General features: G+C 32.4%; 1 protein-coding gene across 5 annotated transcripts; it reads right to left on the minus strand.

Annotated features, from left to right (window-relative positions):
* Positions 1–8,637: 8,637 nt before the first annotated feature.
* LOC133704754 (mitogen-activated protein kinase kinase kinase NPK1-like) lies at positions 8,638–14,942 on the minus strand. 5 transcript variants are annotated; one of them, XR_009844120.1, is made up of 18 exons: positions 14,490–14,942; positions 14,367–14,408; positions 13,710–13,775; positions 13,517–13,627; positions 13,348–13,428; positions 13,183–13,260; positions 13,014–13,096; positions 12,097–12,178; positions 11,862–11,962; positions 11,635–11,674; positions 11,171–11,230; positions 11,042–11,088; positions 10,729–10,957; positions 10,412–10,648; positions 9,720–10,060; positions 9,554–9,621; positions 9,215–9,314; positions 8,818–8,903 (listed from the first exon to the last, which is right to left on the minus strand). XR_009844120.1 is itself a non-coding variant. In XM_062129713.1 (17 exons), exons 1-17 carry the CDS (start codon positions 14,784–14,786, stop codon positions 8,800–8,802), a joined length of 2,079 nt encoding a protein of 692 aa, XP_061985697.1. In that variant the 5' UTR covers positions 14,787–14,942; the 3' UTR covers positions 8,638–8,799. The 5 variants fall into 5 exon arrangements, 3 of the variants coding, with proteins under 3 accessions (XP_061985697.1, XP_061985698.1, XP_061985699.1); XR_009844119.1 differs by having other exon boundaries at positions 9,554–9,633; XM_062129713.1 differs by lacking the exon at positions 9,215–9,314 and having other exon boundaries at positions 8,638–8,903; positions 9,554–9,633.
* Between the last annotated feature and the right edge of the window lie 3,432 nt (positions 14,943–18,374).

Raw genomic sequence — 18,374 nt, forward strand, 5'->3', positions numbered from 1 at the left:
GTCATGTTTACAAAAAATAAAAATTTAAATTAGTCATATGTTTTTGTGACTTTTTTATGTTAAATAAAAAAAAGAAAATTAAACATCTTTCAGATATTGAACAATTATATGTTGTTCAGAAAAAATGAAGATTGGTTAACGTTATGTTTTAATCTTTTCTTCAAATCTTATGCAGGTTTCTATCTAATATTAGCTTCTTTTTTTAATTTTCAATTATATAAAAAAACTAACTGAAAACATTTGTTAATAAAACATTAGAACTGTCGATCTAGCTACACAAATTATTTTTTAAATATAATTTATTTAAATGATAAAACAAATGGTAGTTTAATAAACAAAACAACAAAGTCATTGAAGCTTTTAATTAATGATTATATTAGTTCTTCTTTAATTTTTTCCTCTCGTTCTTGCTAGATTGCTCTCTAAACTCTGGATATATCACGTAGACTTTTTACCAGTAAAAACGGACCTCTGATTTAATTAATATTTTTTCACAAAACTTGAAACTAATTTAAAATCTAGGGGCCAAAAAAACAGTGAGTTTCATTGCTAAAAACTACGTGAAGGCAAAGAGAAAAAAGTTATTCCGGCCGTATACACGTTTACACCGGTCCTAGTTATCTCCAGTAAATAAAACCAAGAAGTGTGGTCTTTCCCTTTTCTATATATATATATATATGTTGAATGAAACGCACGTGTTTAAATTCAGAGAAGATACATTTTTGTAAGAGAATAAAATAGAAACGGGAGAAGGAGCTGCATGGGTATAAGAAAACTAAGTGCTGGAAAAGTCAAAAAGCATAAATTGCAAGATGGTCCTTCAAATATAAGGATCTCACGTGAGAATGGTGGAGTTACACGCGCACATATATATATATATATATATATATATATATATATATATATATATACATGATTCTTTTCTCCAAGTGAACCATATCCACAGAACGGCCATCGAATTAAAATTGAAATGATCCATAAGAGACCAGTGAGGCTGCGGCATTAGCGATAAATTCAATATAAATATATAAACATGAAATAATTAATTAATACTGTTGAGGACAGATCGATTGCTGAAAGAAGTGACCGATCTTGCTGGCTTTTTAATTATTGATTTCTTGGTAGTTAAGGACTTGAAAGGGCTGGCTTTTCCTTTGCAATTAAAGCCTGAGTTGAGTTCCCCCCACCTTCTTTGCTAAAACAAAATCTCCAAAGGCCATTTGTCATGAAGAACTTTGTGTCAAGATCTTGGACCTCCTTTTGACTTTTTCAAATCTTCCTTTTTGGTCTCCAGTTTGGATAGATTTTGCGATCTTAAATGATTGTATTTAATTAAGTACTGTTATGTTTATATTTTAATTAAGAAGTTAAGAAATCATGTTAGTTAAACTAGGAATTTAATTTATTAAATGAAACTCCATAAATAATTTTATATTATTTGGATTTTGAAACTAACACAGCTAAGCTATTAATTATCACACGTTTGATTTTATTAATTTATATATATATGAAAATAAAGGACGAGACTATATATTAAAGGGCTTAATTCTTATCCAAGTTGGCTTACTATCAAATGCTATTAATTTGTCTGGAAAAAAAAACAATTGGAATTGATTTTAGAACATGCTTAATTACGATGAAAGGATATGATCAAGGTGAATTTCTTTGAAATGCAAGATATATAGTGAATTTCTTGATTTAAACACGATAATGAATTAATTAAATATTAAACTGTAGCGAATGCATATATATCAAGGTGGAGAATCTACCATTTAGGGGAGAAAAACATCCTTGAATGAATGTGAGCTTCTTTTCAAGCCTTGAGAAAACTAATTTAGAGGGGAAATTAAAAGGGAAAACAAAAAAGAAAAAGAAAATAAAGCACAAGCCTTTTAATTAGCATTTGTGGTGGGTCTGCATAAACATGGCGACGTCACCAACAAAAGCCACCCATCAACATCCACCCACCACAGATCGCACTCCAAAATTCACTCAAGCTTTTGCAAAAATAAAACCAGTCCCAGCAAGAGACAACGCCAAAAAAACTGACTGGTTCATTCATCGTTGGATATGGATAACACAGCAGGCCCTCTTTTGTGTTTCTTCTGTCCAATAAAGGAAAAAAAAAAAAGGAGGGATCGAATAATCAAAGAATTATTATATGAGACGCACGAATATTTATCAATCTCATAATCTTTTCATGCTTGCCATGTCACGAGATCCTTAATTTCATCGTAAAGAAATTAATTTTGTCAAATTGAGGAGGAGTGTTAATTTATAATTGAAGGACATATATTTTATTAGTTTAGGGTTTTAATTGAGGATTTGTGAAAAAGTAATGAATTAATCTGAGAATTAATTTCTCTTAAAACACTGAGATTAGATATATAAACAAGTGGTGTCCACGAAACTCTTGGGTCACCGTACAACAGTATGTTGATGGTAAGTGGTAACCAACTTGAATGGCAGCCATTTGAATTGATGTACACACACTGAACCATCAGATTAACAGACGAGAGATGGTTTTTATTTCTTCAGTTTTTATTTTATTTTAATATAAATAGGAGAGCAATAAATCCACTGATCTATTGTTCATCTTTACACCAAACCTCTAGGTTAGGTTGGAGTGCAAAATATGAGCTCAACACCATTCTTTGCACTGCACACACACACACTTGATACTATGTATATATATCACTAGCTTGAACGCATGATTAAATAGCAGTGTATTAAAAGCAAGAACAAATCAATCACAACAACGCCTGGAATAGACAAATTAAAGAAGAAGAAGAAAATAAATCATATGTGCTGTGTCCACACAAAATATACGTCGTGCATTAAGAAGAACGTGTGCACAGGAAAAGGAAAAACTGATCATCACTGGTGGCCAGCCTCAGTATTAAGCTCAAATATTCAATACGATTGAATTCTCATCACCATACTTGAGAGATTGTTTTTTCTTAAATCAAACACCATAAGAATATACTTGTGGTCGTAAAACCCTTTTGTCACATCTCTTTTTGTACAGGGAGAAAATGCTGCACTCCGCATATATATAAAGCAATATTGGATGAACAATATCCCAGCTAGCTGATAGATCCTTTCATTAAATGGCCATCCATGTCGCCCACCACACACACAGTTGTCCCTTTCCTTAAATTCAAATTCAAATCCCCTCCTCCCCAAACAGTCGGCTTCACAGTGAAAGTCTTGTGGTTGAATGTGAGACTATGGCTAGAGCTAGGTAGGTCATGCATGTTGCCTTTGAGAAAGAAGTGCTGCTTCTTAGACTTGCCAAAGAAGGTTTACCTAAAATAAGATAAGGGCTATTATTATTATGAGTCACTGAAGGGGTCCATAATGCTGGTTTTGAATTACGACCACTAGAGTTTCTATGTGCTTATCCATCCGATTTCTTTTCAATTGGCTGGCAACGGCGCTCGCCAGTTACAGTAGTGCTGAAAGCCATGTTGAAACCCCTACATATTTTATTAATAATACTCGTTCCTGCATGCCTTAAATATTAGTTAGGAACGAAACGGAGAATTTATTTCCGTGCTTTTTGGTAAGGAAAAGTGGGGGCACCGATATCTTTTTTATGGACAGAAAAGGAAAGTAAAGATAAAGATACCCATCTCTTTTTTGAGAATATTCAACAGAATCACCAGCTTTCTTTCGAGAAAAATAATTAAGTTTGGTACTCTTCATGTTTAATTACCTTCGACGTCTCCTATAGCACATATACAAATCACAGAGTCCAGGAATTAATAAATTTGTTTGTAATTTGATTGCTTAGTCAACTAATAAACAGTAGTTGTGTAGCTATGTGCTAGCAGTTAAATTTAACTGCCTAGAGCTAATTAGTTTAGTCTGTATTTGTCTCAATAAAACTACACACATTCAATTAATAAACAGTAGTTGGCTCGTAGTCAAATTTAGTTGTCTATAGTTAATTAGTTGGTACTTGTCTGATGTCTCAATAAAATCACGAACATCCAACTAATAAACAATAGCTGTGTACTCGCAGTCAAATTTAACTGTCTAGAGTTAATTAGTTAGTATTTGTCTCAATAAAATCATGAACATTCAACTAATTAATAAACAATTGTTGTGTAGCTGTGTGCTTTGCAATCTAATTTAGCTGTCTAGCTAGAGTTAGTTAGTTAGTATTTGTCTCAATAAAATTATAAATATTCAATAGCTGCTGTAGCTGTGCGCTCCCAGACGTCAAATTTAGCTGTTTATAGTTAATTAGTTGGTATTTGTCTCAATTAATTATTTGAGAAGCCCAGCAGGAATTTTGAATCCTTGCAGTAGACATGAATAACATGCATGGTGGATGAGAATCATAATTAATAAGGTGAATTTCACTACCAGGACTCTCAATTTGTGATTATGGTCCATTCTAAGCCGGTTTCCCCCTTATTAATGATTTGTCATTAATGTAAAGTGTGAGATATTGGTTAGAATAGGAGGAAGGCTATAACTTGTGCAATTCAAGCCATCATAAGATGTTAATAATGAACTTAATTATTGAAAAACGAGTGGCTAATTAGATTTTTTGTTCTTTTAATTTGATGTTACCAATTATGAGTCCTTCATTAATTTTATAGATTTGAAGTAGATTTTTCTTATGATCTCCACAGAATTCCCGAGAAAAAAGATTGGCATCTTGAACCTACAAAGAAATTAAGCACATAAACAATAAAAATTAAGAACTCTTGCTTTTATCCTTTACGTATTCTTCTTTTTCATGCAAGTAATCCTGTGTCCGATCGATATTTTCACTCTTCCTTTAAGTGATCATGTTTGATCTCCCAGAATTCCGGTCTTTCACGTCTAGGGGTTAACTTTTTACGGCAAAAAAGAGAAAGAAGACATGAACAACTCACCCAACAAAACATCTTTTCAAGCACTTTAATTAGTCTCCTCCCATTCAACCAAAAAAGGTGGCTTTTCCTTTCAAGGGTGGGCGGTTGTGTTTGGCAAAAACCTCACCACCTCCATGCAAGAACAGGAGAAAAAATAATTAATAAATGCTATAGGAAAAGGGCCTTCCTTTGATCATTAACTTTTGACCTCACCAACCACTTACACCTGATAAAACAGGTAGTAGTAGATTACATTGGATTTTGACGGGGAAACAAGAGGAATTCTTACAGATTCTTAAATCTTGAATGATTCTTTTGTTGGGAGACTAAGGCAAGACAGGTTCAATTTCATGTACTTACAATGGGAAACATGAGGAATTCAAGGGCAGGCGGCCATAAAAAATTCAAGGGCAGGTTCATTATCCTTTGAATTACACAAGAAAAAGAAAAAAAAGAGAATAAATTCCTTGCCAAACTCATGATCCTGTGGAGGCCGACTTTGGCAGCATACATATCGTGAAACATGCATGTTAGCACTTACGAAAGCATTGACATTGTGAAAAAAGAAAACACTGAAATCTGCTCCTTTTCAATAAATTTGATTAGGGCTCCTCTTGCCACCATTTGTTTTCCTCCCCCAAATATTGATAGTACTTCTCTTCTCAGAATTGATAGGCTTTATTTTGGGAAATCGAGACAGTGCTGTTCGGTAGGCATTATAAGAGCACTTTTTTCTTTTTGTATAATTATCAAGAATTTTTAGAAATCATTACATGTTCCTTTTTTTTCTCTTCGAGAAGGCGCTATACGATGGTACTCTTAAAATTACAGAACTCAAACAATTATTCAGAAATTGAAAGAATAATTATTCAGTAACATAGTATTTTCATCCACAGATTCCGGCTGGATCGAGTCTCCTTGCACATAAAAGAAAATGAATGAAGTCAAAGACCTTTATTAAGGTGGGAGCTTGAACAGTAGAAACTAGGGCTCGGCTCCCACAAATCTCGGCCTAGTTTTCTCGTTCCAAATTTTGGCTGTCGGCGTCCTCTAATTAATTTGATTGGTCTAAAAAATTCAAATCCCTTGTACCGTGAAAATCGTCATTTTTTGACTAAAAAACATGTCGCCCATTTAAAACTCGTACAAAGCGAGGGGAGACATCGTGGCCCGGTGGCATTAGTTGCCGTCTTGTCATGCGTGGAGCTGTTTTGGCAAACCTCATGGATCGTGGATGCTACAGCTATGTTTAAGAATATAGATGTGATTATTTTTTAAAATGTTATTTATTTAAAAGTATATATTTTTTAATTTTTAAAAATTATTTTTGATATCAGTATATTAAAATGATCTAAAAATATTAAAAATATATTAATTTAAAAAAAAATAAAAAAATTAATTTTAAAAAAACACTTTTAAAATTAAAAAAATAGACACTTAATAGATTGAGAAATACATATACATACGAAGAAGGGACAAGGACAATGACCCTGGTGGCCTATTTTTAGCGAGGAGAAGACAAAAAAATCCTAACTTTGAATGGGTTTTGATGCCATTACTATTTTGGTGGGTGGATGGAAAAAGAGAGCAGGAATTGAATTAGCTTGCCCTAAAAATGGGATAGAATTTGAAATCAGCATTTCAAACGGCTTTTTATCACTCTCTATCAACAGGGTAGCATTATTAATATACTAAAAAGAAATGATATTTTCATGCAGAAGTAATCTGATTGTAAATTTTATCATTTTTTAACTAAATACATGCATGTACTTTTTGAATACTAAAAAGAAATGATATTTTCATGCAGAAGTACTCTGATTGTAAATTTTATCATTTTTTAATTAAATACATGCATGTACTTTTTTATTTATAATTAAATTTTTAAAATATATATTTAAAAAACTTGCATGTTTATTTTTTTTACCAAAACAAATTATCCAACCACAGCAAAACACAAATCAAATAACTATGTAATTACTGGTTACAGTTTAAATCTAGAGTAACGTTTGATGAAATTCTATTACGGTCAAAGATCAATATCAGTAAAATTGATTTTGTTATTTAAATTTCCTACGAGAGGAAGTTGGTAATGTAAAAACTTTGACTTGTGTTTTTTTTAGATAGTGTTTGTTTATTTTCATGAAACTTAAAAGATGATGAAAATAATATAGAAGAGACAAGATAGAAAAAAAAAGATAAAATTATATTTTATAATATGTATAAGAATAACTATTTTTGTATCATGTTTGGTTATGGTGGAAAAAATTAAAAAAAAAATATTTTACTCTTAATAAATATTGTTGTCAAATTTGTATATTTTAAAAAATAATTAAATATTTTTTTACTTTAATTTATATTGGGTATTGAAATCAATAATATTATAATAATCCTGGTTATAAAATCAAGTCTGACTTAACTTAGGGCCTAGATTGGTCTGAGTTTAAAAAAAAATGAACAATTGATTCCATCTAATCTGGTCAAAAACTTAAATCAACTTGAGATAAAAAAAAAAAAAGGGTCAAAAACTCGTTGGCTTTTTTGAAAAAGAATTGATCAAAATAAAGTTACTTTGATTATTTTTAATTTTTTTCAGGGTCAGTCAGGTTGAACCTCCTAACCAGTGACCCAAACCTTGTATTGAGTTGACTTTCAAGTTGGATTTTTAAACTATGATAATAATTATTTTTATTTATATGTTGACTCGAGTCAACTCGTGTTAACCCTCTTAATTCGTGATCTAGGCCTTGTCATGATCAACCTCTAAATCAGGTTTAAAAATAATGATAATAACAATTTTTATTATTACATTGACCTGAGTCAACCCAAGTTGACCTTTCTAATCCGTGATTCAGCCCTTGCCTTGAGTTGAACTCTAAATCAAGTTTTAAAACTTTGATAATAATCATTTTTATTTTATGTTGACCATTTTGACACATGACCTTGGTAACCCAAGCCTCGACTAGTGACCTAAGCTTTACCTTAAATTTTTTTCGAATTGAATTTTAAAATTATGATAATAAATATTTTTATTTTTATGTCTTAGTTAAACAATTTTGGAATTGAATGTTTTTTACAATGATATTTTAAAGGAAAAAATAATAAAAACATGTGCTTTCTATATCTCATGCTTTGAAAGTACACAAAAACATATTTATTTTTATATATTTATATTTATTTTTTTAACCAGATATATTTATATTTTTATCTTTATTTTTTTTTATCCAAAAACAGTAATCAAATACCACTTGATACTGCAAAAACTCACTCAACATGTAGCATCCTAAAAAGAAGAGAAAAAAGAACGGCCGGCCTCCCACTTCCCTCACCTCATCATTTTATGCATTGATCATAATCATATGCTTTGTGATAGATGCATAAGCTGCAAACAACATATACAACCAGCCTGATTCCTGATAATTACCGAACAGCTTCTTACCTAAGCAAAGACCAAAACATTAGAATTTTCTTTTACAGCCTTTTACTTCAACTTGGAGGTTAGAAAAATGGATACTCACGAGCCACGAGTGTACTGTTTCTTCACACCACCCAGACATATTAAAGCTACATCCTGCCAGCTTGATCAGTGGCTTAACATATCCATCAAACATTACTCAATCATCTCCATGTTTTTTGAACGTAAACTCAAAAAATACTTCATTCTCTATGTTTTGAATCCCGCAACAACTTACATCAACTTAATTCACCTCAACGAGGTGGAGAAAAGGCATACAAGGATACTGCTTATATCAACTCAACCACAAGGATGTAATGCAATGGGTGGAAGGTTGCCTGTGGCAAAGTGCCGCTTATATATTATCAGACACCATTTCACCAGATATATAATTAGATACAGTAAAAACTTGCAATGGAAAAACATGTTTCTTTTTTCCATTAGGCAATAAGACAAATACAAGTGATGTACATACATTTATTTCCCAATAAATGCAAATCGTAACCGCTCTCTCTGTTGCATTAGAATTGGATCCTTCGGAGATGATGTCTTCCCTCCCACGCCTGCCTGCCGCATCATCTCTGCAATAGGCAATCAAATATCATACCGCTGAAAGAGCTCAATAAAATGTATCGATTATGAGTTTAGAGCCGAACTCGTGTCAAATGCAATAGGCTTTTGCCACATTGTTTTTCCAAATAATTCTTGCGCAAAAGAAATCTGTTTGCAAATATGTCCACACATTTTGTCAATTTAACTAAGCAAGTTCAACTAAAAGGATCAATATGCAAGTTACATGAAGGCAATGAAATGCTGGGGGCCTAGAAAACCATCCACCTATCAAGGGTTAGGTCAAGTCATGCTACAAGTTCATGAAAAATACACCACCAACCATTTTCAGCTCAACAAGCAAACATATCTTATTATGCAGGAGGTCATCCATTCACTTGCTCATCTTTCAGCCCGCCCAACCATCTTCACATTTTCATCACCTAAGGGTAAAAGTCCAGGACTCAAGAAAGAGTTATACGTTTTTACAGAAATAGCATTTATTTTCTCAAGCGTCAATACATGCGGCACTTTGGGATTGAGATGAAGTTCTAATAACAAGACTTCAGCTAAGGAAAGAAAGCCTCAAATTTACCTCAATGGTGGTTCATAGGACCAATCCCAGCAACAAAAAACTGATAGAAATTTAGTCTTAAAATCAAGATATTAAATTAAAACTTGCCTCGTTTTCTTTCAAGTTCTTGATAAAGCTCTTCTTCCCATTTTCTTTGCCTCTCAGAGAAGCTTGTACTGCAAGTCAAACTAATGTCATTCTCAGGTAACATATTTCAGATGTGATTCTTTAGTAAAATTAAGATAAACCAGGCATCAAATAATGGCAAACACACCTAGACGTAAGTGTTTCCTGCTGGCCATCATGAAGAAACTCTTTCCACTCACTAAGCTGAGGTGGCTGAATTTCCTGCAAAGCTCGATTGTGTATACTACTTTCGTTTGCTACATGATTAGTTTGACGACCAGGACTTGCAATGCTGGGAGCATCAACAACTGCAGAGAGTCTTCTGCTAGGCAAACGTTTGGGTGACCTGCTTTTGGAGGGTAAACTTGGTAAATGTGTAGGATTTTCACTGTTTTCTGTTCCGACTGCAGTTGGAGCACCCATGGTATTCGAAGTGCTGTTGTAAAACTCTTCATATAGAGGTGTCTGCAGCTTCTTCAAATCTAAAGCCTAGTGGAGTTTTAAAGAACAGGTATTAACAATTTCATCATACCAGTGAATAGTGTTATACCAAAAGAGGGAAAAGCATAAACAAAATTTTGATTACACTACATCTTTGACTAGTTAAGGATGTAAACCTCTAATCGCTAATCGTGTTATGAAAGTGTAATAACTCAATAAAAAAACAAATCTAATAATAAAAAACAAGAAAAAATATCAATTAAAAAATAAAAAAACAAAAACAAATATTTTTTATAGGGTACACTAAAACATGGGGGGAAAGTACTATTTATTGCTACAATAGTTTCCCTACGTGTTCTAGTGTATTGTTAATTGGTACCCATGAAAAAAAAAATGTACCTTCTCATCCAAAAATGCTCTAATTTTTGACTCGGTAACTTCATCATCATCCTCAGGTACCACTGGCCCACATGGAAATGTGAAGTCGTTCTGTCCCTTACCGGATGCTTCATGGATATCAATAGCTTCATGGTTTGATTGACTACAAGACAAGTTATATCCACTTCTCTTAAACAATGGATCTTCATCAAACTTGCATGGCCAGTCATCCAAGGGTTCGCACATTGGGTTGACACTCTGGTTTAAAGAAACAATTCTGTCATTAAAGATAATACAAGCTCCTGAAACGCATAGTTGGACAAAGAAGTGTTCATCACCTTATTTAAATCAGCAGATGCTAAGGTAGATTTGAACCTAGTGGATGCACTAACAGCAAAATCATCTTTGTCATCTATCAGACACATGTCATCATCAAAATTTGCTGCACCCCAGTAGGATCTTGATCTTGACAAGTTATCACGATATACAGTTGAGGACTTCACACTACCCATTTCACAAACATCCTTCAATCCTGCACATGTTGACCTTCTGATCACAGAGTTCATGCTGCGCCATCGATACATCTTCAAGAGTCAAAAATAGCATAATAATAATAATAATAATGAAAACACACGAAGTTAAAAAGCTTACGAGCTCTTGAGATTCGACCCGGTCGCAGCTATCAGATTTCCAGATTCCTAAACAGGAAAAAACACATTAATTGACAAGCCGATGGTCCCAGAATACGGTAATCAAACCAGCACATCTTACTACACTTACTCTAACTGAATTGCGGAATACTGAATGAGTTTCCTGATATTCCCCAGCGACAAATGGATGCTGCACATGTTTAGAAAAGGATGCAATGAGATAAAATCTAAACCGTGTTTAGTTCGCTATAATTAACCAATACCAAATAGTTTGAATAAATTTGGTCCAGGTGATAGGAACAGCCATGAATATAAGAATTGATAATAACTGAAGGTTACTGCGGTGATTTTCAAAACAACCAAAATTTCATCTTTTATACCCTATCATTATCTCCAATCAACCGCACATTTGTCATCCCGCTAACCTAATTCTCTCCATTCTTCAGCTCATTAACTTATTTTTCAAGTATAAAATTTGAAAAGTCTTTTCAAGTCCAGTTATTTCTGCCAAGCATATATTTTTTACAAGTGCATATTTGAGTAATATTACGCCTAGTTTATAATTTTTATAAACAATATACATATCAAAATCACCTGCAATAACTCAGATGCAGCAGGCCTTAAGTTTGGTACCCTGCCACCACGTATATACATAAGAGTTTAGTACAGACATACATCTAATACAATTGATAGCAATTATGTTTCAGAATTCATTGATGAAAAATACAGAGTCACTTCTGCCTAAAAATGTTGGCTCATTCAAAAAGAACAAAGATTACTAGAGAAATGAAGGACTTGAGATAAATAAAAGTGAAACATACTCCTGAAGACATTTTAACAAGAAATCCTTTGCCTCAATAGATAGATGTTCAGGAATTGGAGGATGAGATTTAGTTGTCCCAATGTGGAAGAGAGCAGCAACCTGAAACCGAAACTTGTTTTTAGACTGCAAACTAATCAAAAAAACAATATGCACCACCCAATACATTATAGTCAATTTTCTTACACATTAATAGAATTAAAAAAAGAAATCAGTCAATGGCATCAAATCTGTACCTCCTGATACTGTTGACTCCATGGAGGTTTCCCTGTGGCCATCTCAATCACAGTACAACCAACGCTCCATATATCAGCAGAACTATGAAATTGAATGTCAAAGACAATGGCGTCCAAAGAAGAAGAATTAGGACTAGCACACAAATCTATTTCTCTACTGAAGGAATAAGTGCACAACGATACACTACTGCATGAAAGCATGGCATGCATCATTAATTTCCTCTTATGGAAGTTCTGACATTTTTCTAACTTTATAAAACTGCAAATAAAACTTCAATACCCTCATATTATGCAAATGCTGACTAATCCACAAGTTATATTGGTCATTATCTACATGCGTTTCAAATATAAATTATATTGACACTTTTTTTATGATTCAAAAAATCTAACTTTTAACTTGAGTATTGATATGTAAATGTCTAATTCCTCGCTAAAGGAATGAATAAGATCACACTCTGCATAAGAGCATAGCATACATATTAAATTTCCTCATTTGCAACTTCTGACATTGTTTAAGTTTTTCAAACTACAACTAAAAACTCCACGTGTCACAAATGTGAGTATAATTTTTTTTGACATTATTTATGATTCCAATTATGTATTATTACATCCTTGCATTTTAAATCCACCGCATGATTTTATGATATGAGATTGTGTGGAGCTTCCATTTGAAGAAATCATATGGTGGACCATGTCATAACTTTTTTTTTAAAGAAAAATCTACTGAGTTAGTCAGGGAGGATTTGAACTTATGATATCCTCTTTAGCAGAAAGGTGTGGCTACCTGTTAGATTATGCCTTAGCCATGTCATAAAAATCACAGAGAACTTGATTATACATATGTATATACTTCTACTCTAATGTCAAGATACATAATGGACAAATATGAGGAGAATAAATTGAAACATTGTTCTTACAAGCTATGCCCAGTCTGGAGAATAACTTCAGGAGCCATCCAATATGGAGTACCTTTCATTGACTTGGCACCATTTATAGTAGCCTGTAATCAACATAGCAACTTAGCAAAGATGCCGACGGAAACTCAACCAGAAAAGTAAGATTTTAAAATAGTAATATAAATAATACCAGTTCAACTACTTTCTTGGATGCTCCAAAGTCAGCAAGTTTAATGCAACCCTTGTTATCAACAAGAATGTTTGCCCCCTGAAACGAAGCATGCTCAATGTCAGATTTTGGAGAAAGAGAGGGATTTCTAAATATAATGTACTTTATATAACAACAACACAATACCTTGATGTCCCTATGCATAATACCATTCTTGTGAAGGTATTCCAATCCCAACAACAGCTGTTTCGTATACATTCTTATTACCTGCATATAAAATGATTTTAAATAGGACCATCATCAGCATTTCAAATACCACCGACATTCTAATATTTCAAAACTAGAAATCACTTACCGACTCGGGGAAAGATCCAAATTTTCCCAGTAACGATGATATGGATCCACCCGGTACAAATTCCAATAAAATATTCAACGAATCATCCTCTCTGGCAGTTCCCAGGTATCTCTAACAAACATGGAAATAACATAAATAAGCCAATAACCACCCAAACTCACCAAAATGAAAGAGAGCTAAATATCATACTCACAACAATATTTGGATGCGAAAGATTCTTGAGAAGCTTCACTTCTTCCTCGAGCTCTCTGATGTGTGCCTATTTTAAAATTTGAAGTAAAAATTTCTCTATTAACCATGAGAATACTTGATCAAGAATAATTCTGGATTGAACTGGGTAAAAAGCTGTAGCTTTAGTTAGCTTTCCTATGTTTTGAGATAAAAACATAATAAAAACAATAATAAAGCAATATTGTAATAAGTGTCAGTGTGCATGACTTTTTAGTTTGAGGCATAATCCAAAAGTTTTTCCTAACAAAAGTGAGTGGAAATCACTTTAAATTAGAAGTATGTTAGATGAAAAAGACTCAAATCAACTTTTTATAAGTTAGAATCCATAAATAAAAATTAGAAATTTTAACCTTCAATTAAATCAATTTTTTAACTCAATTTTGTAACAAATGTTTCATTTAAGCCAATCAAACATATTTATGACTTTTCTATAAGTAAAAAGTTAAAAAACAACTTAAATCAATTTGCAAAATTCACGCCAAATAGAACTTCAACCATTGCAATTGCCAAGAAATTCAAAAAATTAAATTAACCATCTAAAATTACCAAAATACGCCAACAGTAACCGAAAAAGAAACTAATTGTACACGTAAAAGTAAAATTCAAATCCAGCCCTCACCTGCGTTTTCTCCTTAGAAGCACTACTGGCTGCAATCGAAACCTGCAAAAAATATAATAATTTATAATTGATCAAGTAATTGTTAAAAAGCAAAGGAAAAAAATAGCAATTGAAGTCATTAACCTGTTTAACAGCGAGAAGTTCTCCAGAATCAAGATTCATCCCCATATAAACCCTACCAAAAGCGCCGCATCCAATCAACTCACCCTTTCTCCACCTGATCGGCGGCGCGTCTTCTTTTTTAGATGGCGGAGGCAAGGACGGTATTGAAGGCTTGGCGAAGAGGCCGATTCGCGATTTGCGAATACTAGAGCCGATTTTCTCAACGAAACCACTGAATCCTCCATCTTCTCCTCCCCCTCCTCCTGAAGTCGATTTAAACACTAAGGATCGACGAACCGATCCAAAAATGTCTTGCATTTCGTGGATCTTTAATTTCTAGGGTTTTTGCCTTTTCGGTGATGTTTAGACTCGAGTGTTTTAGTTTATGTTCGAGAGAGATAGAGTAAGAGAGAGAGGGAGAGAGGGAGAGAGAAATAGCCGTTAGAGGCGTGTGAGGTGGTTCATTTGGGAAGTGAAAATTTGAAGGGAGGGAAAAGCAGGGCGAGAGGTCTATTTTCAAAAATAAAAAATAAAGAATAAACAAATGCAAGGCAGATTAAATGATTGGTTAGTTTCTGTTATGGGCCTCGTGCCTCGTTTGTACTGGATTATCGAGGTCGGTTGCGGTACAATTTTGGTTATTTTTTTATTTATTTTTTTATGGAAAAGCCAAATATTTGTTGCGTTATTTTACATATATACATCTCTCATCTCTACACTAATTTTTGCTGTATTGTCTTGTTTTTTATTGGTAAATGACGTCATTTGTTATCAATTTTTTGGATGGATCAGATTGTATGTTAATAAGACTAAGTTCTTTTTCTAAATAATCTTAAAAACACGTTTCTATATATATTAGTTTGATGTATTCAAGAGAATATAATGAATCTTTTATATGTTGACTACAAGATTTAAATTTAGAAAGTCGGGTGATGGAGCTTTTATATATATGTGATTTTCAGAAAACACCACAGTAAAATAATGTTCATATCATTTATAGAGTAATCTTTTTTATAAAAGAAAATGATTTTTTTTCTCGAATAACAATATTTTGAATGATTACCGGGAATAATTATGGGTATACACAATGACATTCATTAATTTAAATAACTTGGGAGGCAGAATAAGTTACACTTGCTTCTGTATATTCAAGTTTTCAATTTTTCTATAATAACAAAAAAAAAATTCTGAGAAAAAATAAGCATTGTACTTGGAACAAAACTCTCGTCCGTTGTTTGATCCCTTGTGCACGTATATTGTTCTTTATTTCTCAACGTTAAAATAATGTTTCATGATTTATATAAAACTTTTTTTATTTGTCTTACGAGGAAATGCGCTTGGTGTATTTTAAAAGCATGCCCTTGATGTTGAGAAAATTTTAAAATATACGTTGATGGATATTTTGGCTGTTTTTTTACTGGTATTTTAAAAAAAGTATTAATAAAATAACATAGTTTAAATAAATAATAAAATAATACAATTTATATATGTTATAATTAAAAAATATGACATTCAAGTTTGTGTAAAATCAATGATATTTAAAAAACAAATTTGAAATGGGTTTGTTTTTTTGAGAGAGAAGATAGAGATAAAAAAATTCTCATAAATACATGAAAACTTTGACTATATGTCACTTGTATATTTAAGAGGCCGTTTGGCACTGCGATTACGGCTGCGGTTAATAAAAAAAATAATATCAAGATGTTTTGTTATTTTCAATCACACTTTTTATTTAACATGACCCCACCAAAAACTAAGGTTGGACCTCAGTTTTGGAAAAATAAGTAACACCTGCTTTTTCAATTTTCACTCCATGCCATACACTTTTCACGAACACTTTTGTTCTTGTAAAAAAACTTTCCTTGCCCGAGCTTAAGCTCTGTCCCCTTCCCCTCTGTTAGTGATCTGGATGAGATTGATGAAGATTGACACTAGAGACAGTGTTCCATCTTGTTCCCCTCTGTCCCTTCTCCTGTCAAACGAAAGATTTTAACACAACATTTTCCCAACCCGAGCTTGTCTTCTCTGTTCCCTTCCCCCCTGTTCCCTTGATCTGGACGAAGATTGATGCCAGAAACAGTGTTCGTCATTATTCCCTACTTTCCCTTTTGTTGTGAAGCTAAGATCAGATCACCTTCACCGAAATCATTTGTGCCGAGCAGTCTCTATTTTTTCGGTTTGCAGGAAGCACAACAATGCTGGGAACTTGTTTCTGAAATCTTGATTTTTTAATGGAAATTGTCTGTTGAAGAAATTATGTAGTTGCCATTTTGGGTTTTGAGTATTGATTTGGAGATTCTGTATTTGATTTATGGATCAATTTTGTTTTTTATTTATCTCATGTGGGGCTCTTTTTGTTCTTAATCTGCCATTCAAACTTGTTGTGTTTTCCTTACACTTTGTTGATCAGTTTTCTTGGTAGTGTTGGCGGATTTCAAGATTTCGGTAAACTGTCTTCTTGTGTATAGTTTTATCTGTTGGTGATGTTGATTTCTTGAGAGAATTGTGCTTCAGGTTTTGGGGAAGCAAGATGATGAGGTTTTTTTCGAGTATGATTGCAATCTCAATTTCATTCTAGATAATTTTTTATCTGATATTGTACCTCGCTCAGCTAATCAAGGATCACATCGGCCTTCATGTATTGAATTTGTATGAGATGGAATTACAAATAGTTTGACGGGATAATAAAAAATATTTTATATAAAATATTATTTATTTCATGATGTAATAGGAGTAATTAATTTTACAATATTTAAATTTAAAACCATCAATATATATATATATATATATATATATATATATATTAAATTATTTTATAACCTCAATTTCAAAAGAATTACTAACCAAACACATTAAACTATTTTTTATTTAACCTCAATTTCAACCATAATTTTAACTAAACACCTATTTTTTCAAACCAATCTCAACTAAAAATACTTTTTATAAAATAACTTTTTTCAAACCACAACCACAATAGCTACCGCAATACCAAACACAAAGATTTTGATGAAATGAATCTAGTGATACCAGCAACAGTCATTAACAGTGACTCAAGTGTGTCTTTCTTATTGTCCGAAAGTGACAAGTGGCTATTAAAATAGGATTAAAATAATTAAATAAACTAATTTATTATAAATTCAACAATTAATTATTTTTTATTAGAAAATTAAGTATAATGTCTAGCAACCTGTCATTATCCCTCAAATATTATGAAAGTCACGAATGGTTTGACTTAATATTTTAATGATTAATTTCTCAATAAAATTATTATCATTTCATCAACAATGTTTTGATTTATATTTAATAACGACATGTTTGTTCCCAACGCCATAATTATTGACTTTTTAAATAATATTTGAAATTATTAACAAATCTCATTCTACTTGGCATAAGGATTTACAATAAGTATTATTTAAAAACAGAAAAAACATTTTTTCTAATTCACATAGGGTGATGAATCTTCTTTTGATTACTTAGATACCTCATGTAGTTTATATTATACTCAATATTTATTCGTTTGTTGTCCTTGATTTGGACAATGTATAGTATGATCAAAGTATAAGATTCTCTATATAATATAGTTTAGTGACCTCGAGTCCAATGATTAATTACACAGTTGTAACGTAAGCTTTTCCATCGACACAAATGATCTATTTATGTAGAATTCTTATATCATCTAACAAATACATACATATTAGTTACATGCATTCCTCATAACTAAACTCGCAAGAACAACTACTTCATTTCATAAATGAAATAACATAACATGTATTAGTCTCAGCAACTCTAGTGGAATTCTCATGTCACTGGTGATCTTTCTATACAAAATTTTCATGTCACCTGACAAGCATCTACATATTTGTTATAGATATTCTTTTATAACTATGTTTATGATAACAACTACTT

This window comes from Populus nigra, chromosome 10 (genome assembly GCF_951802175.1).
Source record: "Populus nigra chromosome 10, ddPopNigr1.1, whole genome shotgun sequence".
In the NCBI taxonomy this organism is placed as follows: Eukaryota; Viridiplantae; Streptophyta; class Magnoliopsida; order Malpighiales; family Salicaceae; genus Populus; species Populus nigra.

Bases quoted from the DNA above. Each gene is read 5' to 3' on its own strand.
- LOC133704754 (XM_062129713.1), bottom strand. From the start codon at position 14,786: ATGCAAGACATTTTTGGATCGGTTCGTCGATCCTTAGTGTTTAAATCG. The intron at 13,097-13,182 runs GTATTATTTATA...TGTTGATTACAG, and splicing joins CCAAGAAAGTAGTTGAACTG to GCTACTATAAATGGTGCCAA. The intron at 11,231-11,634 runs GTGATTTTGATA...AAACATGTGCAG, and splicing joins CTGCATCTGAGTTATTGCAG to CATCCATTTGTCGCTGGGGA.